Raw genomic sequence first — 26,687 nt, forward strand, 5'->3', positions numbered from 1 at the left:
TTCTTTTGTATAGAGCAGCACTCACCAAACCTTGGTTGTGAGGTTTCAAGATTCAGTCTGGAATTCAGTCAGTTCTTTGTTGAGATTCAGTCTGGAAAAGTTCATTCTTTGTTGCTTGAAGTTTTCAATCTGGATTCAGGTGAGGAAGCTGGAACTATATCCGGGTCGCGGCAGCATCTGTTGTAAAGTTTTCTTTGATTGAAGCAGAGACCAGTGAGACAGTTGGGATCGCGTTCAGAAGTTCTTCTTTATTGAGCAGTTCGTCCAAAATCAGTCTGAACTGTAACAGTGTACTTTCAATTTATATACTTTTAGGGGTAAGGATTTACATTATGATGAGAAATGAAGTATTACAGGTTTTGGAACCTGCCCTAGACCCAGTTAGCACGAGAACAGGGCTGGCAGGATTCTCTTGCTGAAACAGGAGCTCCAAGAGCCAGTTTCAGTAATCTAACTAATACAGAAAACAGGACTGACCGGACTCTTTTGTTGGAAGTTTCTCAGCTGATCTAAACATTTAGTCTCTTCACTTTTGCAGTTTCCTAAATTAAACATTTAATAAATTTGTAATCCTACAATACTCAGTTGGTTTTGATCTTACATTTAAGTGTTTTACATTATTCGATCCAGTTAAGTTTCTATTTTTTTTGTGTATACTCACAATAAAAACAAAGTGTTGTGTCTTTCGCCAAATAAAGAAAAATAAACATGATGCGAGTTCTGCCTTCTCTGTCAGTGAAGTCCATTCTGAAACGCATCCGAAAATGAACTGTAACTCAGCGAATACTTGTCACTCAGGAACGAGAGATTTGTCTTTATGAAGCTAGAATTCTCTTCTTTTAAATGAAGTAATTTATATAAAAAAAACACATATTCTTAGTTTATGTAATCCGTTGAAACCAAGGAGAGGTGCAGTTTTTCATTCTCCCTTCATTATTTTTAATGAGCTGAGGCCGCCACGGCCCCTGGCGCTATTCACATGGTAATAGTTTAGGTGAACTATATGCTTCGCACACGCCCTCAGATCAATGCCATGAAAACACGCAGTTTCTCGTCAGATTCACGGATAGTTCATCAAGTTTTGAGGATGGCACGCTTCTCCGGTAAAGTCGTCCTCCAGATGATTATGGACAGCGAGGAAAAATTCACCTTTTCCTCAGAGAAAGATTGCATCTCAGATGAAGAACGGCTCCATTTTCAAGAGCGAATTGATCCCGCCGAGTATACAAGTTCGAGTAAGTTGTTTAGTGTTATATAATTCTTTTTCTGATTATATAGAACTCGTATGAATTTTCAGACTATATTTTGCTTAGTTTTGGTTAGCTTTTGACATTTTACAGGAAAGATTGCCTTACAATATCCCTAACATTCGTGTATATGGTCGTGTAAACTGTTTCAATGTGATATTACTCTCTAAACATATTTGTATTATATTTCACTCCGTTTTGATTAGCTTATGACACTGATTATCATGCTAAAATACTGCCTTATGCATAATGTAGCTTATTTGCGAATCTGCTTAGGTGTAAATATGATTTAGTGCAAATATATTTCAGCCTCCAGTAAAATGTGATACTAAATACTAGACATTATATTTTTATATATAAATGTTCGGTTTTGGTTAGCCTATGACACTTATCTTGCTAAAATATTGCCACAGATGATTGTGAATACAGGTGTAAATGTTTGAAATGCTCTAAAAGCGTGCGGTCTATATGGGCTTCAACAGCTCGCGGTGATGCGATCTATGGCCCATAAATAGATATTTCTCCGTCCTATGGCTCATTAACAGATATATAGGCTAGGCCTAGCCTGGGTTTCCCCAGACTGCCTTTGCACAGCGCGATTTTATTCTCGCTGAAAGGCAGTCTGGAAACCATGGACCTGATTTTCGCCTCGTTTAGGGAACCAATCACAGAATGGGGAGGGAGCAGCAAGACGATGACGACATCTTTGCGACACAACTAAGCAGTTTGTTTATATCTATGGAGTCAACATGGCAGCAGACGCGAAGCTACATTTGATGAAGCCTTAGATATTGTTCCAAGTAGTTTAGATCGCAATTTTATTTAGAAAAAAGAGCAGCGTTTGGCGTTAAACCATTTCTCTACATACGTCATCTGGTATAATGGAAACGATTGGCTATGAGCTACGTACAGGCGCATTTGATAGACATTCTTAGCACCCAATAAACGGCGCCGGCGCATTCGTAAACCACGCCTCAAATACGAGAAAATGCACATGTGGTTCCCAGACCCAAGTCTCAACTAGAATTGGGTCTGGCGTTAGCCAGGCTAGGCTAGGCCATTAATTGCCCATCTTTGGATAATGTATGCTAACAGTTGTTTTTATTTTTTTTAGGAATGTGTCTGCATCTCCAGCATCACAGAGGGACACGCAGGTGTCGTTAAGTTCTCAATCGAGAATGATAGTAAGTGCACAGACGTAATATTTTACTGATGAAATGTAATTGTGTTTACATCGTCATAATATACAAGTAGGGCCTACCTATTCTTGTGTGAAATTACAAAAACGGTTGTCTTTTTTTTTATCCATGGCCATTAGTGATTGATAATGATAATAATACAATTTCTTTGATTGTGTTATCAACAGATGTGACAATGAACATGTCCAAGCTGTCCCAAAGAGAGCCAAGGCAAACAACCAGGCAAGCAACAGGTCCAAGTCCACCCTGTCATGGAAAACCGAGACTGATGTTGACATGGTTCCACAGACTGCGCGATTCCTGCCATCAAATAAAAGCAGCCTTCTTCAAAAAATATTAAAAATGGTAATGTTTATATATGTACGGTAGCACTGTGGTCTTGTGAGGCACAACATTTAGTTCCTCCACATAGAGGAATTACAATAAAACAGATTAAAAAACAAAACCTTTTAATCTCCTCTCATTCTCAGATTCTCCTCTCTGCCTCACAGCACCTTGATGGGGCATTACCCATTGATGGGGGAGTGTCTATTGTCTCCCCTCATTCATATTCATGGCCATCAACACCCCTACGCATAAAGCAGTGCTGGCACAAAAACTGACTTGCAAAGTTTAAATCATTATATTGTTGTTTTGTGAAAGAGTGATCACAATGATTTTCACATCATTTTGTAGTAAACATTCTAGCCTACAAGAATGGTAACTCAAAAGTCTTGTGCCAAACTATTCAGTATGAGTTATATGGGCTCATTGCAGTGACACATTTTTCCCCAAAACTTACTAACCACGCATAATATTTTTTTTCTATAAAATGCAAACATGTAACTTCCATTTTGCTCACATATTATTGTAGCAGAGTTTGTGCTGAATACAGCAGAATTATGAGTTGGCCAAAGGTATGTTGTAAGTAGCTGAAATAATCACAAATGTCAGGCCATGTCAAAACATCTCAAGGGTCCCAAAAACCCCTCAGACCCCAGAGGGTTAAATTCTGAAAAATAGAGAGATTCTAATTATTTGACAAAAAACTTCCTCTTGTAATATCCTAGAATACTGTCTAACACTTAATGACTGCTCTGTTAAGTCTTTGTCGTTGGTTAGGAGCCTGGGTGTGTTCTTTGATACCAATCTTTCATTTGAAAGTCACGTGTCTAGTATCTGTAAAACCGCATTTTTCCATCTTAAAAATATATCTAAATTACGCCATATGCTCTCATTGACAAATGCAGAACAATTAGTTTCTTGCGTTCATGACTTCAAGGCTAGATTATTGTAATGCTCTACTGGGTGGTTGCCCTGCACGCTTAATAAACAAACTACAGCTAGTTCAAAACGCAGCAGCTCGAGTTCTTACCAGAACCAGGAAGTATGACCATATTAACCCCATTCTGTCAACACTGCATTGGCTCCCTATTAATATCGTATACATTTTAAAATTTTGCTGATTACTTACAAAGCACTAAATGGTTTAGCTCCGCAGTACTTTAGCGAGTTCTTAACACATTGTAGTCCTACACGTCTATTGCGATCTCAAAATTCCGGCCAGTTAACCCTGTAAGGCTGGTGCCAGTTCGTCTGAGCGCCCCCTAGGTGAAACAAAAGGCTCTCTTGGGAATTAACACTTGAACTGAATCATGCATATGCAACAGGACACAGCTCACACCACACACACACCCACACCACACACACACCCACACACACACACACACACACCATCTCTCCCTTCCACCCCCTCCTCCTCACCTAAAATACACTGAAAACCTATGCAATGTTATGTGTGTATGAAAAATTTAACTATATGTGTTTGGTCTCATTTAAAGTGTCTCAGTGTGCCTGGTAAAATGGTCTCACTCTCCCAATCATAATGAAAAGCTAAAAGAAGTTCTAAGATATGAAAAATGTGATGTATCCTCTGAAGGTGTGCATCCCCCTGATCTTCCATTCAAACTACCTCCTGTATGTAAATAAGTATTCACTGCTACAAGTACCAAGAAGCCATTTGGTTGCTAATTTTGATCTCACATTGGCGAACCCCTCAATAGGGGTCTGCAATCTAATTATAATGACAAACACCACCATTTGGTGGATTTCTGGGTTTATAAGGAAAAGGAGCAGAAGATTCTGGGAGTCTGTAGGTTGACTGCCCACACAAGCGATGTGTGTAATTTTGTTGACAGGTAATAATCTCTACAAATTCCGTGATTTCTGAAATATTGTTATGATATGCTTAAGCTGATGATTTTATCCTTTTGAATTGGACTTTGAACTATTATTTCATTACCTGGTCAATAAATCGTAAACGTTTGATTTTATTCTGAACGACTCTGAGACTTGTTTTTTCCCAAATAAGATTAACGGATTTGTATGTTACCACAAGGCTGCTTCAGAGTTTAGCGACGGCTAAAAACTGATATCAGGAAAGTTTGCAGGCTGCTTGGGTGAGAGGATGAGTATGTCCGTCTAGGACCAGTTGGTTGATTAATCGAGCTTGGACGCTTCCGACGACTTCTGTTCTAATTTAATGTTACCGTAAGTAAGTGCACGTGAACCATCATGGGCTTGGCTAATACAAAGTCATTAAAGATAAGTAAAGTTAATCTACTGGCGTCTTTAATGGTGGCCAAAACCTACTAAAGTAAAACAGTTGAATTAAGTTCCTGAAGGACACCCATGAGGGCTATTGAATATATATTTGATTGTTGCGTGTAGGGATTACGGCAAAATCCTAGATATTTAGCCATTGCCTCTGCTCCTGATCGTCAGGACTGATCACTTGTGTCGGAGACCTGGTTAAGGAACTCAAAGCGATATAGTTTCCTAATCTAAACGGGTAAAATATAAACAAGAGTCTAAGAGTAATCAAACATTCGTTCATGTTTTAATGGTGCCCAGATATCATTAAAACCCTTTCATTTTATGGAGTCAGATGAAATAACGAGAAAATACAGATGAGAATTGTGTTCCATTTAATCTTGTTTTGTTGCGTAAAAGGAAGACAATAACGCGCAAAGACCTTCCCCGCTATTCGACTGCCCTCATTGGTTCAAATTCAGACGGGACTTTACAACCCTCTGGGGACAAAGGTGTTTTTGGGGTCCTTGAGATGTTCTGACATGCGTGCTTTTTTTAGTTGCTTATAAACATATTAATGGCAAAGGTGTAATTACACTCTATTTATCACAAACAGGGCTACCATAATATGTGAGCAACATGCATGTACATGTTTGTATTTTTTAGATAATAATGTTTATGCATGGTTATTCAAAAAAACAAAAAATTAAAGTGTCTGAAATAATGCCACAAAACACATAGTAAATATGTGTTCACAATACTTTGGAGTAATGGAAGTTATCGCCTAGAGTTTTTCCTTCAAAATGATCTGAAAATCATCCTGCCTAATCATTCACATAAAACAATACATTGATTTACATTTTGTAAAACACTTTTTGTTTGGCAAGGCAATATGCGCAATGGGCATGGACGATCCAACACCATCATGAATAGTAAGTGCTTCACACCTGAGAAGACAATGACCCGCAATAATGAGCGTGCATAATGAGCCTTTCATTCAGGTGTGTCACACAAGAAAGAATGTGAGGACAAAATAAATATATATATATATATATATATATATATATATATATATAAATTTGAAATCCTGTTCAAATATATATGAGCCATTCTACAGAATTGGTTAAAAGTTAGATTTGGAAACTTTTTTTTTTTTTTTTTTTAATAAATGCAAATTGTATAATATCCAAGGTAAACATTTCTAGTAATTGTGCATTTAATTCTCATACTGTATTTTCAGAAAGTTTTGGAATACATCCTCTGCCCAAACTGTGTCACTAATAAAAAACAATAATACATAATTTAATGAGAAGGCTTATATTGACCTATACAGATTATTTTACATCTACCTTGTAAATATATTTTTTGCTATTTTATTAAAAAGTGTTTACAACAATTACAATTGTAACAATATTTCAAGTGTAATCTTTCTTTTTTTAAAGTATCATACATATTTCAAAGTTAAAGGGGGGGTACAATGGTGTTTCATGTATTCAGAGTGGTTTACAGTGTTAAAGAGATGGATTCTCATGCTAATAATGGCCAAAGTTTGAAAAGTTATTTTGAACGAATAACAGAGAATTTCTGTGCTGAAAATCATACTTCCGGGTTGCAACAAGTTTCGGCTGGTTTTTTTCTATCGTAGATCTAATGACGTAGACCAGAGTGGAACTCCTTATATGAGCATTGCTCTCGGAAAAGCGCGTTCACGCACACGTCGACCAGAGGAGAGAAAGACCGCGCTCATCGACGCGCTACTACCGGAAATCATCATCAGCAGCGCTAAATAGGAATGGTTGATGTCAAGAATGTCTCCAAAAAAGTGTGTTTTGGGATGTGAGGGAAAGTTTACCTTGTTCAGCTTCCCAAAGAACCCAGTGTTACTGGAACAGTGGATGCAGTTTGTATTTCAGGGACAGCAAAGGAGTGTGGCAAGTGCGGTTTTGTGATGGTCATTTCAGTGACGAATGTTTTATTAACAAGGCCCAGGTCGTCGCTGGATTTGCAAACCAAATACTATATATATAGTAATATGGCCTACAGCACCACGATCGATAATAAGCAAACCTTCCCGCGCGCTCCCGCTTGACTCTATAGCTCCGCCCACGCCCAGAATCAAGGACCTCGGCTTTTTCCGGATAGAATCGGAAAGCTGTATTTTTATTTTATAAATATGATGAAACTAAAGACTTTTTGTAGATATGAAGGACACACTATTACTCTATAGGTACTCAAGATTAACATGAGATTGACTGAAACTAAGTATTTTACCCCCCCTTTAAGGATTCATTAGTTTGATATAGCCTAACGTTACATTGGAACAAACAATATAACATCTTAGTTGATGAGTTTATTTTTGACAAAACATACTATATATTTAACATATGAGCAGAAACTGGCTAACAAAAGCTTTTTTGATGTCTATGTAACAGGTATTTTTCTATGGGGACTTTTATTTTGACGGGTTTTCCTTTCTCCGGCGTGTGCGCGGCAGCTGAAAAAGACGTCTGGGGAAGAAGAAGAGTGAGCAGTGTTACGAGGCAGACACGCCATGATCGCTGTATGAGAAGTCGACATTGTCTACGCTGAAGCTGTAATTTAGGACAGCGGTGCACGGTCAGATTACGTTTCGTGAGTTTAGTGTACACTTGTGTGAAACTGGAGACTCGGTAGTTAAAGCAGAAGTTCGGTTGATTGCGTCATCGGATGGAGAACGGTGTTCGAGACTGGCCGAGAGCACGAGAGAGAGTTGCTAGAGCCGTGAGTTTTATCCATAACACTTGTTTTTTTCTGACTGAACGCATTTTTGAGAGTCCTGCTGTTTTTAAGTCATCCATGAACTGTGTCGAAACGAGAGACGTTGATGTTTTTTGCTGCGAATCATTTAAGTGCACTTGTTAGTGCGCGAGAATGCGTCTGTGAACTGGACGATCGGTTTTGAAAGAGTGATTCTTTTTTTTTTGTAGTTTTTTGAAGAGACTGACGGCCGATTTGTTTTTTTGAAAGACATTTTTTGAGATTCAGATATTTCAGTCAGCGTGCCGCGTGCGAGCTGAGCTGCCATTTTGTTCCTGAGTTTTTCTGGGCCGCGCTGAAACTTTGCTTGTGTTTTTTTGTTACCCTGCCATCCTTACGACATCTCCCTGCCCTGTCTCTGTTTATTGCTGTTCATTTTGTCATTGCAAGTCATCGCAAGTCATCACAACAAGTCATCGCTTCAAAGTGGTCGTTTCCAGACTGGTACAACAGTTCCATACGCACACACACAAACACGAACGTTTCACTGAACCGAACGAGTGTTCGCATGAACTGTCGATTTGAACTGTGTTTGTGATAACTGAGTCGAATGGGAACTGAATCATAAATTGATTCAAAAGAATCGTTTAAGTGAATTCAAGGTTATCTATGTGAAATGAGTTATGTGAAATGAGTTATTTGAAATGAGTTATAACTGACACTGTTTTGGTTACATTTTTCTGAGGTGTTGAAAGAGGTTTGTCTTGAAAGTGTTAACCATTTGAAAATCTTCCAAGAAAACCAGAAATCTCAAAACTGTTTTTATTTTATTTTATTTTACTTTATATAAATAAATCCTTCCAGGACAAATATAATTTTCTAAGGGAAGGAAAATAAACTACTGATTGTTAATCTAAGATATTTGACAGTTATTTTGAATTTACCTTGGGGTAGGGGCGCCTCACTTGCACTATTAGGATTAGGTGGGTGGGGATGTGAATTTAAATCTATTTTTCACCACATGCACTTCAGGAAACCATCGTACATACTCACCTGAAGCCTACACTCCCTATTCCTGTAGTATATTTAAAAATAGTGTAAGGTAAAACGTATATACACATAACGTGCATATTGAGGCTCAAAGCACTGGAGTGGGGACTAAGATCCTTTCGCTTTTAAGTCTTCCAGGGTAATGTTTTAATTTTCCCCTACGAGGCGAGACTTACAGTCCCGTTACATCTATTTTACAGTAAAAACTTTATAGTTTATCCAAAACTAGTCACAACTTGTAGCAACAGCGCGCATATATGCCGTTCATTCATCACACACAGAAACGCGATTCATATTTAAACAGTCGCCTCGCAAGATGACATAGTACATTCATCTGATTAAACTTGATGTGTTTTATCGAGCTGATGTGGCCGGTTTGCATGTTTGCATGTATTGCCTCAGATCATTTGCATTTGAATAGCGCGCTCTCCGTGGGCGTGGTCACATTAAAAGATAACGAGCTATAATGAGCTGAAATGAGAACTCGCTCTTTTTATATAGATTACATAAACAGAGAATATTTGTTTTAGTTTTGAATTAGATCATTTAAAAGTACACACTTAAATGATTATAAAGATATATTGCTCTTGGCTGGGTGAATAGAATTCGCTGAGTTTTGTTTGTTCACAGACGTGGACCAAAAACTTTGGAACATTCTTCCTAACATTGTCCGGGAAGCAGACACACTCTGTCAGTTCAAATCTAGACTAAAAACACATCTCTTCGGCCTAGCATACACATAACACATTATAGACTTCTATAATTCAATGTTAGGCTGCATAGTTTAGAACAGCCGGGACCGGGAACACTTCCCGTAAATCCTGATGTACTTGGTACATCATAAGAAGGATGGCGTCTACGCTAATATTAGTCTCTCTGTCTATCCCGAGGTTTACCGCTGTACACCGGAACCAGGCCGGATCCAGATCTGATGAAGGACCAGCGCCAGGACACGACGACGCTGCTGACCTGAAGTGTTAACCAGTCTCTCCTCCTCTCCACTCCGACTTCAACCAACCGGAACTGGACAAATACTCTGATTCATTCTGAACTTCTGACCTGTAATGCTCCTGAATCATAATCATACACTGTTCACTCATTGGCCAGAGGATAACTGGCCCCCGACTGAGCCTGGGTTCTCCCAAGGTTTTTTTCTCCATTCTGTTAACTGATGGAGTTTTGGTTCCTTGCCGCTGTTGCCTTACCTTCTGGCTTGCTAAGTTGGGGACATTTAATATTCAACAATATTATAGATCTGACTTAAAGGTGGATGATGATGAAATTGTTTTTTTTATTATTTTCATGTTATCACTGTGAAGCTGCTTTGATACAATCTGTATTGTAAAAAGCGCTATATAAATAAAGGTGACTTGACTTGACGTGCACTAGAAAAAAAGTTCACGGAGATGGAGAGGCAGAAAGCACACCCTGTTTATTTTCTTTATTTTACAAAAGCACAATGTTTTATTTCGATTGTAAGTGGACACATAAAAAAGTAGACATGTAACAGCTTATTTTTTTCATATTTCTTAAGTCTGTATGACCAAAAATGACTGAGTATTTTAAGTCTATTTTGCTGCTATGTAAAAAAAAAACAAGCAAAGGCGTTTGCCGTCCCCAGAGGGTTGAAGACATTGTAAACTCAATTGGAGTTAGACAACACGTGTCAGGACCTACTCATTGTCATAATCATACTCTAGATCTAATACTATCACATGGAATAGATGTTGATGCCGTTGAAATACTGCAGCAAAGCGATGACATCTCAGATCATTATATCTCATGTAAATTACATTTAGCCAAGGCTGCAAAGCCGACTCTGTGTTATAAATATGTTAGACCTATCACTTCTGCCACTAAAGATTGCTTTATCAATAATCTTCCTAATCAGTTTCATCATCTCAGCATCCCAGATAGCTTAAAAGAACTTGATATTGCAACATAAACTTTTAACTCTCTTTTCCAGCACTTTAGACACAGTTGCTCCGTTGCGCTTAACCCTTTAACTGTCACTGTCCCGTATACGGGACACCTACGTTTACCTCACTATATTACAATTAAATTCTAAATTAATCATGACAAACTATATATTGTTGGAAAAGTCTAAGACTCCTTAATAGATATTTCAGCACTGTTTTTTGTTACAAATTATGCAGGAACAGTAATAGATGAATTTATGACAAGAGCGCACCTCAAAAAAATCTACATCATAACAGGAGTTCTGACCTTTGTCACAAAGAAGTCGACGCACACACTTTTAGTCATTAAAATGTTGGTTTTCATGCTAAAATTTCATAAGAAAACATATAATCTAGTATTTGTCAATAAAAAAATTATAAAATAATATTATCTTCTAAAAATTATAATATATATATATTATCCTCTAAAATATGATATTATCTTTTTTATCGCCTTTTTTTATTACATTACATATTTTAGTAGTTATCATAAATTAGGTATCATTTGAAAGCTTACGATCTCAGAATTCATCCTGTGAAAACTGTTTTGAAATTGGACATTGTGTTACCATAGAAACATTACTCTAAATTATTGTATCAGGCTCCTCCCCTTTTGGGCATCATTATGTTTCATAATTTATGATCAAAATATTTTCTAATCTTGACAAAACACATATTGTCAGAAAGGTCTGAGTCTCAATGTTCCATATTTTGTGACAGAAGTGATATTTGGACAGAAATTGATACATTTATTATGGCAGAATGCATACAGTTAAATTCAATGGAATTTAATGACACCCGGAGGCTACTTTTGGTAATACGCCTAAACAAAATCTCATGGGAACTTCAATTTTTATGATATCAACTTCAAATTTGGAACACACCTTGGTTAGATTTTTGGCTTTGATTTTATAGTAATTTTATAGTAAAAACTATTTTGTAAAATATATATTTTATATAAAAGAAAAATATTAAATAAATTATATTGGATTTAATGTAAATTTAAACTTCCATAACTTTTTTATACTTTAATTTTTTGAAGTGCTTTCACATCAGCAATAATCTGTAATTTTTTCCCTTTAAAACAAGACCAAACTTAGGTCTATACTCCAAAGCATTCTTGAATTACAACCATTTTAGCTTGAATAGTGCATTTTAATGTCCATTCTCAAAAAGGGGAGTGACAGCTAAAGGGTTAAAGAAGATGAAATGGTAAATGGTAAATGGACTGCATTTATATAGCGCTTTCACAGACCCAATGGCCACCAAAGCGCTTTACATATTGCCTCACATTCACCCATGTTAAAAGAAAATAGTCCAACGCCGTGGTACAACGAGCACACTCAGGCCCTTAAGAAAGCCGCCAGAAAAATGGAGCGCAACTGAAAGAAATCAAAACTAGAGGTATTTCGCGTTTCATGGAAAGAGAGCTCGATTGCACACAGAGAGGCTTTAAAAGCTGCTAGATCTGCTTATTTGTCAATTGTATTAGAAGAAAATAAACATAATCCTAGGTATTTATTTGAAACAGTGGCTAAACTAACAAAAAAGAAAGCTTCAAACCCAGAAATTTCCAAGCAACACAGCAGTAATGATTTTATAAAATTCTTCACTTATAAGATTGATAATATCAGGGACAAAATTATAACTATGCAACCGTCTACTACAGTATCGCATCAGGGAGTGCATTGTAGTCTCTCTGAGGAAAATTTTTATTCATTTATTGCTATAGGAGAAGAAGAATTTTGCAAACTCGTTAATTTATCTAAATCGACAACATGTATGTTAGACCCTATACCGACTAAGCTACTGAAAGAGATGCTTCTAGATCTTCTTAATATCTTCTTATATTTCTTAATATCATAAATTTGTCTTTGTCTCTAGGATACGTACCAAAAACCTTTAGCTATGATTAAACCGCTTGTTAAAAAAATGCAACTTGATCCTACAGAATTAGTCATTACAGGTCGATCTCGAATCTGCCTTTTCTGTCAAAGATACTAGAAGAAGCAGTATCCTCACAACTGTGTTCCTTTCTAGAAATAAATGATATCTGCGAGGATTTCCAGTAGGATTACCATAGTACCGAGACAGCTCTTGTTAGAGTCACAAATGATTTGCTCTTATCATCCGATCATGGTTGTATCTCTCGATTAGTGTTACTCGATCTTAGTGCTGCATTTGACACTATTGACCACAGCATTCTTTTAAATAGACTCGGACATTATGTGGGCATTAGTGGAAATGCACTAGCATGGTTTAACCCTCTGGGGTCTGAGGGGTTTTTGGGGCCCTTGAGAGGTTTTGACATGCCCTGACATTTGTGCTTATTTCAGCTACTTACAACATACCTTTGGCCAACACATAATTATGCTGTATTGCAGCACAAACTCTGCTACAATAATATGTGAGCAAAATGGAAGTTACATGTTTGCATTTTATAGAAAAAAAATATTATGCGTGGTTAGTAAGTTTTGGGAAAAAATTTGTCACTGCAATGAGCTCATATAACTCATACTGAATAGTTTGGCACAAGACTTTTGAGTTACCATTCTTGTAGGCTAGAATGTTTACTACAAAATGATGTGAAAATCATTCTGATCACTCTTTCACAAAACAACAATATAATGATTTAAACTTTGCAAGTCAGTTTTTGTGCCAGCACTGCTTTATGCGTAGGGGTGTTGATGGCCATGAATATGAATGAGGGGAGACAATAGACACTCCCCCATCCATGGCTAATGCCCCCATCAAGGTGCTGTGAGGCAGAGAGGAGAATCTGAGAATGAGAGAACATTCAAAGGTTTTGTTTTTTAATCTGTTTTTATTGTAATTCCTCTATGTGGAGGAACTAAATGTTGTGCCTCACAAGACCACAGTGCTACCGTACATATATAAACATATAGTACCAGTCAAACGTTTGGACACATTACCATTTTTAATATTTTTGGAAGATGGCTGCATTTATTTGATAAAAAATACAGAAACAACAGTAATATTGTGAAATATTATTACAATTTAAAATAATGATTTTCTATTTTAATATACTTTCAAATATAATTTATTTCTTTGATCAAAGCTGAATTTTCAGCATCCTTACTCCAGTCTTCAGTGTCACATGATCCTTCAGAAATCATTCTAATATCATGATTTGATAATCAGGTATTATCAATGTTGGAAACCGTTGTGCTGCTTAATATTTTTTTATAACCTGTGATATTTTTTTCAGGATTCACTGATTAAAAAGAAAAGCATTTATTCAAAATAGAAATCTTTCCTAACAATATAGCTTAACACATCCTTTAAAAAAAAGAAAGAAAGGTAGTGTATACTGTTACAAACAGACTCATGGGCAAATGTGAGTAAACAGAGGTCACTTGCGGTCCAGTTTCCCGGGCACGCAGTCACGCAGTCTGTGCAACCATGTCAACATCAGTCTCGGTTTTCCATGACAGGGTGGACTTGGACCTGTTGCTTGTTTGCCATGGCTCTCTTCGGGACCGGTGCTTGGACATGTTCATTGTCACATCTGTTGATAACACAATCAAAGAAACTGTATTATTATCGCTATCAATCACTATGGCCATGGATTAAGAAAAAGACAACCGATTTTGTAATTTCACACAAGAATAGGTAGGCCCTACTTGTATATTATGACGAGTATATTATGTATATTGAAAACACAATTACATTTCATCAGTAAAATATTACGTCTGTGCACTTACCATCATTCTCGATTGAGAACTGAACGACACCTGCGTGTCCCTCTGCTGTGCTGGAGAAGGAGAGTGTGATGCAAACACATTCCTAAAAAAATAAAAACAACTGTGTTAGCATACATTATCCAAAGATGGGCGATTAATGGGTATGGACGCACAATGCATGTAGTCTATATATCTGTTGATGGGCCATAGGACGGAGAAATATCTATTTATGGGCCATAGATTTTGATGGCCATTATCATTATCATACAAGCTGTTGATGGCCATTATCTGCGCACGCATTTAGAGCATTTCAAACATTTACACCTGCATTCACAATCATCTGTGGCAATATTTTAGCGTGTGTCATAGGCTAACCAAAACCGAACATTTATATATAAAAATATAATGTCTAGTATTTAGACAGTATCACATTTTACCGGAGGCTGAAATATATTTGCACGAAATCATATTTACACCTAAGCAGATATTCGCAAAAGTCAGTATTTTTAGCATGATAATCAGTGTCATAAGCTAATCAAAACGGATTGAAATATAATACAAATATGTTTAGAGAGTAATATCACATTGAAACACGACCATATACAAATGTTAGGGATATTGTAAGGCAATCTTTCCTGTAAGATGTCAAAAGCTAACCAAAACTAAGCAAAATATAGTCTGAAAATTCACATGAGTTCTATATAATCAGAAAATAATTATATAAACACTAAACAACTTACTCGAACTTGTATCCTCTGTGGGATCAATTCGCTCTTGAAAATGCAGCCGTTCTCCGTCTGAGATGCAACCGTTTCTCTGAGGAAAAGGTGAATTCTTCCTCGCTGTCCATAATCATCTGGAGGACGACGTTACCGGAGAAGCGTGCCATCCTCAAAACGCGATGAACTATCCGTGAATCTGACGAGAAACTGCGTGTTTTCATCATGGCATTGATCGGACGGCGTGTGCGATGCGTATAGATCACCTCAACTATTAGCATGTGAATAGCGCCGGGGGGCGTGGCGGCATCAGCTCATTAAAAATAATGAAGAGAGAACGAAAAACTGCGCCTCTCCTTGGTTTCAAACGGATTACATAAACTAAGAATATGTGTTTTTTAATATAAATTACTTCATTTAAAAGAAGAGAATTCTAGCTTCATAAAGACAAATCTCTCGTGACAAGTATTCGCTGAGTTACAGTTCATTTTCGGACGCGTTTCAGAATGGACTTCCCTGACAGAGAGAAGGCAGAACTCGCATCATGTTTATTTTTCTTTATTTGGCGAAAGACACAACACTTTGTTTTTATTGTGAGTATACACAAAAAAAATAGAAACTTAACTGGATCGAAGGATGTAAAACACTTAAATGTAAGATCAAAACCAACAAAGTATTTTGATTCTCTTTTGCACTGATAAGAAAAAAAGCGAGCAGATCACGCCGGCGTGATTGCCGACCCCAGGGGGTTAAATCATACTTATATGACCGTTATCAGCAGTGTTACATTCTGTACAGCAGTGTTACACACTAACGCGTTACAGTAACGTAACTACTTTTTCGGGTAAAAAGTAGTGTAACTCGCTACTACTGAAAATTTGGTAACGAAACATAGTTACTTTTTCAATTCGCCATAAAAGTTACTTTTCCCAGGAACAGATTTGACAGCGACACTTGTCTACTCAGCTGTGCGCTTGCAATAGTCACAAGCTCCACACGGTACGTGACAGAGGCTGTGAATTACTCTGCTCAAACCAAAAGTAGGCTAATACTACCCACCAGTTGAAGAAGGGTTGGCATTTAAAACAACAAATATTTAGTATTGGCAAATCTAGCAAAATGTTATTCGATGAAGGCAGGGGGGCTGGAAAGAAGGGAACGGATCTTTTCAACTTTTGTTTTGAAGAAGGAGATGAAGGTATTGCAAAGCTCCTGTGTGTTATCTGAGTGTAAGGGGATGATTTATTGTTGAGAAAAGTTGCTTGGAATTACCAGGGCTATTGTTGACTATGTGGGAGTAGAACCGGGACAGTGTGTCACTGAGGGACTAGCAGTAGGCTCTCTGATGTTCCCGGTACGCTAACTTGTGAACAGCAAGCCCCCTGAGTCCTTGAAATGCCGTTCAAGGACACGCCCTGTTTTCTTCTGTAGCCGCAGCTCCCTGGTATACCAGGGGGCTGAGCGTTTAAAGGTGACGGTTCTGGACTTGATTGGGCATGACGGTCCAGGAGGGTGCTGAGCGATAAATTGTAAAGATCCACATATTTAAACTTACATATATTGTTAAGGGAAAACCTGGAACATTTTTAAAAGTATGGAACCCCTTTATAGAATTTTTGAAGGAAGCTGAACCAAATAGTTTATTTTCTCTGTAACCAGGTATAACATTCAGCATGTTATGATATTAATGTACCATTGTCTCGACATTTGTGTAGTATAGATGTTGTTGTTTATTTTTGTTTTATTTTCAATTATTTTTTTTATTTGTATATTATATTTCTGTGCTTGTTTTAATGTAAATGTTTGTAAAATAAATTAATTACAATGTTGAAAAAAAAAAAAGATCCACAGATTTAGTGACTAAAGGGGGGAGGGGGAATGGGGGTGGGTCGGCAGCGGAGAGAAGACGAAGGTCATTAGTCAGGGTGATTGGGTTGATGTTTTTAAGGTTCCTGAACCTGATTTGTCTGCTTGACTTACTGAGGGAGGATAAATTGGGTAGCTCCATTGAGATGGCCTTATGGTCGGACATGCCAAGATCGCGCACCGAGAGATTGCTGATAGAGATGGCATTGGTAATCAACAGATCAAGAGTGTGGCCTCTGGAATGTGTTGGGACATTGACGTGTTGAGTGAAATTGAGACTATCGAGAAGATTAATGAATTCAGCTACCGAGTAGAAAGGGGGATCGTTTATATGGAGATTAAAATCACCAAGTAGGATGATATTCTCTGGGATTGAGTAGAGTGTGGTGAGGAGATCATAAATCTCAGGAATGAAAGCTGGGTTCGGTTTGGGGGGCCGGTAAATCAGGAGCATTGTAGTGGAAAGTGGCAATTTGCATTTGAATGCAACTCAACATACTCTACATCTATCTATCTATCTATCTATCTATCTATCTATCTATCTATCTATATCTTTCTAACTATCTATCTCTTTCTAACTATCTATTTCTATCTATCTATCTATCTATCTATCGAATTAGTTAAAATCTCCGAAATCTAGAGCGAGCGCGCCCGCGAGACAGCGTAGCGCGTGCACGGCAGAGAGAGCAAGAGACCGCGCGCGTGTGCCTCATGAAGCGCATGTAATATCATCCGCTAGGCTCCTCAGCGAGAAACAACTGGTGCGTGTATCTACTTCCGTATATATACATGCACTGCGGGGCGGAGCGGAGCGTGTGATGCAATTCTCGCGCGTCAATGTGCATTAGCTCGTTTGAACAATACTCGAAAATGACAGGCTCCCTACGCGTGATCCCTAGTCGACACGTCGACTACATCTCCGTTCCCTCCTTCAGGGATTACATACGTAACCGAGATGTTATATGCAGCATTATGATTGGAAGAATGATATAAAATAAAATAATATTATATCACATAATAATAATATAAGCTATTAACATTGGAAATTATAAGAATTACATTCCTATAAGAACTTCTTATGAAGAAGAAGTTTTATTTATATAGCGCCTTTCCATAGCTCAAGGACGGTCTACATTGTACATTACAATACATTTAGACACCCACACATACATTACAGTCACATAGGATACATATAGTCACATTATCCAAAACGCATGTTATATAGATATGTTTTTAACTGGGTCTTGAAAGTAGCCTCAGATGAGGTATTACGTAGTGTAAGAGGTAGCGAATTCCATAATTGATGAGCATTAATACTAAATGACCTTCCACCTACAGTAGACAACCGGAAATGAGGGATGGACAATAAACCAAGTTCAGCTGATCTAAGGGACCGGGCAGGGTGGTAAGGGTAGAGTAGGTCAGACAGATATTAGGGAGCAAGAGGATTTAACCCCCTGGGGTCGGCAATCACGCCGGCGTGATCTGCTCGCTTTTTTTCTTATCAGTGCAAAAGAGAATCAAAATACTTTGTTGGTTTTGATCTTACATTTAAGTGTTTTACATCCTTCGATCCAGTTAAGTTTCTATTTTTTTTGTGTATACTCACAATAAAAACAAAGTGTTGTGTCTTTCGCCAAATAAAGAAAAATAAACATGATGCGAGTTCTGCCTTCTCTCTGTCAGGAAAGTCCATTCTGAAACGCGTCCGAAAATGAACTGTAACTCAGCGAATACTTGTCACTCAGGAACGAGAGATATGTCTTAATGAAGCTAGAATTCTCTTCTTTTAAATGAAGTAATTTATATTAAAAAACACATATTCTCAGTTTATGTAATCCGTTTGAAACCAAGGAGAGGCGCAGTTTTTCGTTCTCTCTTCATTATTTTTAATGAGCTGATGCCGCCACGCCCCCCGGCGCTATTCACATGCTAATAGTTGAGGTGATCTATACGCATCGCACACGCCCTCCGATCAATGCCATGATGAAAACACGCAGTTTCTCGTCAGATTCACGGATAGTTCATCGCGTTTTGAGGATGGCACGCTTCTCCGGTAAAGTCGTCATCCAGATGATTATGGACAGCGAGGAAGAATTCACCTTTTCCTCAGAGAAACGGTTGCATCTCAGACGGAGAACGGCTGCATTTTCAAGAGCGAATTGATCCCACAGAGGATACAAGTTCGAGTAAGTTGTTTAGTGTTTATATAATTCTTTTTCTGATTATATAGAACTCATGTGAATTTTCAGACTATATTTTGCTTAGTTTTGGTTAGCTTTTGACATCTTACAGGAAAGATTGCCTTACAATATCCCTAACATTCGTATATGGTCGTGTTTCAATGTGATATTACTCTCTAAACATATTTGTATTATATTTCAATCCGTTTTGATTAGCTTATGACACTGATTATCATGCTAAAAATACTGACTTTAGCGAATATCTGCTTAGGTGTAAATATGATTTCGTGCAAATATATTTCAGCCTCCGGTAAAATGTGATACTGTCTAAATACTAGACATTATATTTTTATATATAAATGTTCAGTTTTGGTTAGCCTATGACACACGCTAAAATATTGCCACAGATGATTGTGAATGCAGGTGTAAATGTTTGAAATGCTGTAAATGCGTGCGCAGATAATGGCCATCAACAGCTTGCGGTGACGCATCTATGGCCCATAAATAGATATTTCTCCGTCCTATGGCCCATCAACAGATATATAGACTACATGCATTGTGCGTCCATACCCATTAATCGCCCATCTTTGGATAATGTATCCTAACACAGTTGTTTTTATTTTTTTAGGAATGTGTCTGCATCACGCTCTCCTTCTGCAGCACCGCAGAGAGACACGCAGGTGTCGTTCAGTTCTCAATCGAGAATGAGAGTAAGTGCACAGACGTAATATTTTACTGATGAAATGTAATTGTGTTTACAATATACATAATATACTCGTCATAATATACAAGTAGGGCCTACCTATTCTTGTGTGAAATTACAAAATCGGTTGTCTTTTTCTTAATCCATGGCCATAGTAATTGATAGCGATAATAATACAGTTTCTTTGATTGTGTTATCAACAGATGTGACAATGAACATGTCCAAGCACCAACAGGCAAACAAGCAACAGGTCCAAGTCCACCCTGTCATGGAAAACAGAGACTGATGTTGACATGGTTGCACAGACTGCGTGATTCCTGCCCAGGAAACTGGACCGCAAGTGACCTCTGTTTACTCACATTCGCCCATGAGTCTGTTTGTAACAGTATACACTACCTTTCTTTCTCTTTTTTAAAGGATGTGTTAAGTTATATTGTTAGGAAAGATTTCTATTTTGAATAAATGCTTTTCTTTTTAATCAGTGAATCCTGAAAAAAATATCACAGGTTATAAAAAAATATTAAGCAGCACAACGGTTTCCAACATTGATAATACCTGATTATCAAATCATGATATTAGAATGATTTCTGAAGGATCATGTGACACTGAAGACTGGAGTAAGGATGCTGAAAATTCAGCTTTGATCAAAGAAATAAATTATATTTTAAAGTATATTAAAATAGAAAATCATTATTTTAAATTGTAATAATATTTCACAATATTACTGTTGTTTCTGTATTTTTGATCAAATAAATGCAGCCATCTTCCAAAAATATTAAAAATGGTAATGTGTCCAAACGTTTGACTGGTACTATATGTTTATATATGTACGGTAGCACTGTGGTCTTGTGAGGCACAACATTTAGTTCCTCCACATAGAGGAATTACAATAAAAACAGATTAAAAAACAAAACCTTTGAATGTCCTCTCATTCTCAGATTCTCCTCTCTGCCTCACAGCACTTGATGGGGGCATTAGCCATTGGGGGAGTGTCTATTGTCTCCCCTCATTCATATTCATGGCCATCAACACCCCTACGCATAAAGCAGTACTGGCACAAAAACTGACTTGCAAAGTTTAAATCATTATATTGTTGTTTTGTGAAAGAGTGATCAGAATGATTTTCACATCATTTTGTAGTAAACATTCTAGCCTACAAGAATGGTAACTCAAAAGTCTTGTGCCAAACTATTCAGTATGAGTTATATGAGCTCATTGTAGTGACACATTTTTTCCCAAAACTTACTAACCACGCATAATATTTTTTTTCTATAAAATGCAAATATGTAACTTCCATTTTGCTCACATATTATTGTAGCAGAGTTTGTGCTGCAATACAGCATAATTATGTGTTGGCCAAAGGTATGTTGTAAGTAGCTGAAATAAGCACAAATGTCAGGGCATGTCAAAACCTCTCAAGGGCCCCAAAAACCCCTCAGACCCCTGAGGGTTAATGATTTGAACGTTAGAAGCAATACCTTGTGGATACGTGATGCCACAGGTAGCCAGTGAAGGTCATGAAGCAGAGGAGTAATGTGAGCAGAACACCTAGTGGAGGTGAGAACTCTTGCTGCAGAGTTTTGAACATACTGTAATGTTATGGGGATTACAAATGCCAAAATATGTTTTACAAAGACAAGAAACCAAATGGGCATAGAATTAGAAACTAGACAAAAGATGAGGCTAAGAACATGTTAGATGTATTTTGAGTAGAATTTTTAAATGCTTTACTAGATACTACCAAATCTCACAATTCATTAGTTTATGACAGCGTGAGAAAACCTCTGGTTTATTACACCTCTGCATGACCGGATTAATTTGTCCAATCGGGTCATTGGCTACATTCTCAATCAGTCAACCATATTAATTATGCCTATAAGAGTGCAAATACTGTATCATATACTTTACATTTGGCATTCACTGCGGAGTACACTCATTGGGATGCTTCTCTTTCTTTATACACTCCTGCTTCTCCATCAACTTCATACAAAGGCAGAACCCACTCTCTGTCAAACAATGGGAGACTCTAAGTTCCCTTTGCTTTCTAAGGATGGAGATGTAACTATTGGAGGAATTTTTGCAATCCACAGAAAAGAAACATTACCTTCTTTTGAGTTTACACAAAAACCTCAACTTCTATCATGCTCCAGGTTTGTTACATTGGAAACTGTTTGTTAAGATATTTTCTAATTAGCTAACTGATTTAATGTCTATTTTTGCAGTGTGAATCTGAGAGATTATCGTTTGGCACAAATCATGATTTTCGCAATTGAGGAAATTAACAGAAGCAAAAGTTTGCTCCCAAATGTTTCTATTGGTTATCGAATATATGATACATGTGGTTCAAGACTGTCTACCATGAGTGCAACTATGGGACTGATGAATGGTCAGGAGTTTGGAGCAGGACACAGATGCAATGGACAGTCTCCTTTACATGCTATCATAGGTGAATCAGAGTCTTCTGCCACAGTGATTTTGTCCAGAACTACAGGACCTTTTACAATTCCAGTGGTAAGGAGCGATAACGCCACATGTTTGACATAATCACCATACTGATGACTGTATCATTGCCTCCGGTGATTTCTTTTTCAGATAAGTCCCTCAGCCACATGCGAATGTCTCAGTAATAGGAAAGATTACCCCTCTTTCTTCAGGACTATTGCTAGTGATTATCACCAGAGCAGAGCACTTGTATACATAGTCAAGCACTTTGGCTGGCCTTGGGTGGGAGCAGTGAACAGTGACAATGACTATGGAAACAATGGAATGTCCATATTTTTGAAAATAGCCCAGGAGGAGGGAATTTGTGTAGAGTACTCTGTGAAATTCTACCGAACAGAGCCAGAAAAAATTAAAAAAGTGATAGACACTATAGAACGAGGCACAGCAAAAGTGATTGTTGCCTTTGTTTCATTTGTTGAAATGGGCTTACTTATTGATCAGTTAAGTATTCTGAACATTACAGGTTTCCAAATGATTGGTGTAGAATCATGGATAACTACAAAGAATTATATCAATCCAAATAGTTTTCATTCCCTGGGAGGGTCACTTGGCTTTGCAGTGAGAAAAATAAATATTAAAGGGTTTCTAGATTATGTTAGAAAAACATTCTGGGATACAGCTTTTCCATGCCTAAAAGGTGAGGGGAATTCTACTCGATATGCATTGAGTTGCAGCAGATATGAGGATATATTTGCGCTAAAAGACTACACTGAAGATGTGCTTGAACAAAGATATGCAAGCAACGTCTACAAAGCAGTTTATGCTGTAGCTCATTCACTGCACAAACTACTTGAGTGCAAAGAACCAGAAGGCTGTGAGAAAAGCCTGACAATACAACCGCAGGAGGTAAAATATAAAAGACAGTTGAATAGAAAGGGAGAAAAAAACATTTTTGTTGGATATGTTAAATGCCTCAGTGATAATATCAAAACTGTCTATTTTTTCGCTAGGTGGTTGAGGCTCTGAAAAAGGTAAATTTCACTATAAAAATGGGTGATCGTGTATGGTTTGACAGCACTGGTGGTGCAGTAGCACAATATGAAGTTGTGAACTGGCAGCAGGACTCTGATGGATCTTTCCAATTTAAATCTGTGGGATACTATGATGCCTCACTACCCCCCGACCAGCGCTTAGAGCTTAATACTAAAGAGATCATTTGGACTGGAGGACAGCTGAAGGTAAATGGAAATAAGTAGGTTTCTCCTACAGGGTTGTTTTAAATTAAGTGAGTATAATTAAGTAAATATCATATCAAAAACAAAACAAGTAAATACTTTTATTTAACTTTATGAAAGGTATGAGGAATACCACATTTGTTTAGGATGGAAAATGGTTCCACGGCGTAAAAAAATAATAATTTACATTTGTGTACTGTAAGAAGCTAATGTGTCATTAGCTATGAGTAACAATTCTGCAAGTCAACACTTCACAATAATGTTTGATTCATTAACATTAGTATTGTAATTAAGTATCTTGACCAATAATAAAAACATACCATAGTTAACATTCACCATAGTCGCCAATATGTGTCAAGCTTATCCCGCACTCTTTTTGCCTCCCATGAATAGAGTACACTTTCATACACAAGACGATAATTTAACACGCACACAAGTGGTTGCTGTGGTAATAACCAAATATGATACCTGCAAGTGAAATTATGCCGCATCTGAGGCCAGCACTAAATATTGACAATGAAAATAAGTAAAACCAGCAACATTGATCTTTGCTCAGATAAAACTAACCCATGGCACCACTTAGCGTCCAACCAGCTATAATGCCTGTATAACCACTTTGAACGCAGATGCTCGTGTGAAAATTATGATATTGTGACAATATCAGCATTATTAATAAATCTATCTTAAGTGTTCAGAGTCAGTAAAATATATATGTATATTTTTTTACATGTAGAAGCCAAGGTCTGTGTGCAGTGAGAGCTGTCCTCCAGGCACCAGGAAGGCTGCACAAAAAGGAAGACCTGTCTGCTGTTATGACTGTATTCCATGTGCAGAAGGAGAAATCAGTAATGAGACAGGTAATCATCAGCCCATCTCACAGTTTCACAGAAAATAGTTTAGTTGCTCTTCACTGTTCATCAATGAATTTGTTTTCCTTTTGTCTCTAACTAGTGATTACAACTTCATTTCCAGATTCAATTAACTGCAAGCAGTGTCCAGGGGAATACTGGTCTAATGTTGAGAAAAATAAATGTGTGTTAAAGGCTGTAGAGTTTCTGTCATTCGCAGAAGTTATGGGTATAGTGCTAGTCTTTTTCTCTCTGTTAGGTGTAGGATTAACCGTGCTGGTGGCCATCCTGTTTTACAGCAAGAAGGACACTCCCATAGTAAAAGCCAACAATTCTGAGCTGAGCTTCCTGCTGCTCTTCTCTTTGACTCTGTGTTTCCTCTGTTCACTTACTTTCATTGGTCGGCCCACTGAGTGGTCCTGTATGTTGCGTCACACAGCGTTTGGGATCACCTTTGTCCTCTGTATCTCCTGTGTTCTGGGGAAAACAATAGTGGTGTTAATGGCCTTCAAGGCCACACTTCCAGGAAGTAATGTCATGAAATGGTTTGGGCCTGCACAACAACGACTCAGTGTTCTTGCCTTTACACTTATACAGGTTCTAATCTGTGTTCTTTGGCTAACAATATCCCCTCCATTTCCCAACAAAAATATGAAATATTACAAGGAAAATATCATTATTGAGTGCAGTCTGGGTTCTACTATAGGTTTCTGGGCTGTGCTGGGTTACATTAGCCTCCTGGCTTTTTCGTGTTTCATTTTGGCTTTTCTGGCTCGTAAGCTGCCTGACAACTTTAATGAAGCCAAATTCATCACATTCAGTATGCTCATATTCTGTGCTGTGTGGATCACATTTATTCCAGCTTATGTCAGTTCTCCTGGAAAATTTACTGTAGCTGTGGAGATATTTGCCATTTTAGCCTCAAGCTTTGGTTTACTATTCTGCATATTTGCACCTAAATGTTATATTATCCTGCTTAAGCCTGAACAAAATACAAAGCAACATATGATGGGCAAAATGACATCTAAGTCTACTAAAAAATAAAATGTCTATATTCACATTGAAATATTTTTTTCATTATTTCCTCAAAGACAAAGGAAAAAGTTGTACTGATTTATTAAATGCACATTCATGGCTTTATTTTAACCACACAAAAATTATGCTGGCATGTAAGTTATTTAAAGGGACAAATGCCTTAAGTTTAAAACACATTTATTTATTCTGAGGTTATAAATAAGCAGCACTGTTGAAATGTTGACAAATCTAGCCTATATCTGCTAGTTCAACATGCTGAGAAAAGTATCATATTGATATTTGTGAGAAAGCCAAACATTAATAAACTGCAAACATCAACAGTCTGTGCTTGTGTAAGGTTATTACATATTTAGTCTTTGAAATATCAATTATGTTGCATGTGTAATGGGGTGACCCTCTTAGGTGGGTTTTTTCCCGTTCTGTGTGGGTGGATGGAGCTGGGCGTAAGTTAAGCTCACGGCCCCTTTAAAAATGCGGAGATTTCCTTTCACTTCCGTTTTCCCTCCGGCATGGTATGCAGGCTGCGTTGTTTCGTGTCGCGAGAGCTATCTATTATGCGTTAAGCATTGAGCTCATATTAAGTGCCTGCATAAGTTGGAAATTCTCTTTTTAACTCTTGGCGTGGGCCTGTGTATGGAGTGAAAACAGTCTCAAAACCTTCCACAAATGCACGCGAGAGATCCACACACGCACAAACACACCGCAATCCACAAATGCACGTGACAGATCCACACTAGGGATGTAAACCGATGACCGTTTGACCGATGGTTGACCGTATCAACGTTAACCGATCAAAGTCGTCGGTAGTCGATTAAAAAAAAAGAAAAGTGATCTCTAAATTAGGCTATTATAGACAGTGGACTAAACGCTACTACAGTTAGCCATCTCATTCCAAGATATTTTTGTGTGAAGTGAACAAATCCCTCACACTAAATTTTTCATAACTCGCCTGTTTGTACTTAATAAACCAATAAAAACATTTGGCGCGAGGTCACAGCGTTTGGGTTCGCGCTCACAAGGTTTGCGAAAAGTAAAGGCTACAGGCTAAAACACTCGAGGTTAGAGCCAGGGCAGACGACAGGATGAAGCGTGCAAAGAAAAGTAGTGTGTGGGACCATTTCACCAAAAAGAAGGACACAGATGTAAGTTGCAACTTGTGTGATACAGTGCTTAAATACAGTAGTAGCACAT

The 26,687-nt window shown here is 37.7% G+C and overlaps 1 protein-coding gene and 1 long non-coding RNA gene across 2 annotated transcripts; one reads left to right on the plus strand and one right to left on the minus strand.

Moving 5' to 3' along the window:
• Nucleotides 1-13,790: 13,790 nt before the first annotated feature.
• On the minus strand, nucleotides 13,791-15,799 carry LOC307002822. Its single transcript, XR_013798551.1, has 3 exons — nucleotides 15,206-15,799; nucleotides 14,487-14,568; nucleotides 13,791-14,290 (listed from the first exon to the last, which is right to left on the minus strand). It is a non-coding gene; the product is annotated as an uncharacterized lncRNA (long non-coding RNA).
• A 6,078-nt stretch (nucleotides 15,800-21,877) lies between these two features.
• On the plus strand, nucleotides 21,878-25,505 carry LOC307002387 (extracellular calcium-sensing receptor-like; the record flags this gene model as incomplete). Its single annotated transcript, XM_079619969.1, has 6 exons — nucleotides 21,878-22,086; nucleotides 22,159-22,447; nucleotides 22,529-23,284; nucleotides 23,389-23,616; nucleotides 24,347-24,470; nucleotides 24,586-25,505. The coding sequence occupies 6 exons, from the start codon at nucleotides 21,878-21,880 to the stop codon at nucleotides 25,503-25,505; spliced, it is 2,526 nt and encodes an 841-aa protein (XP_079476095.1).
• Between the last annotated feature and the right edge of the window lie 1,182 nt (nucleotides 25,506-26,687).

Source organism: Phoxinus phoxinus (assembly GCF_949152265.1).
Source record: "Phoxinus phoxinus genome assembly, chromosome: 8".
Lineage (NCBI taxonomy): Eukaryota > Metazoa > Chordata > Actinopteri > Cypriniformes > Leuciscidae > Phoxinus > Phoxinus phoxinus.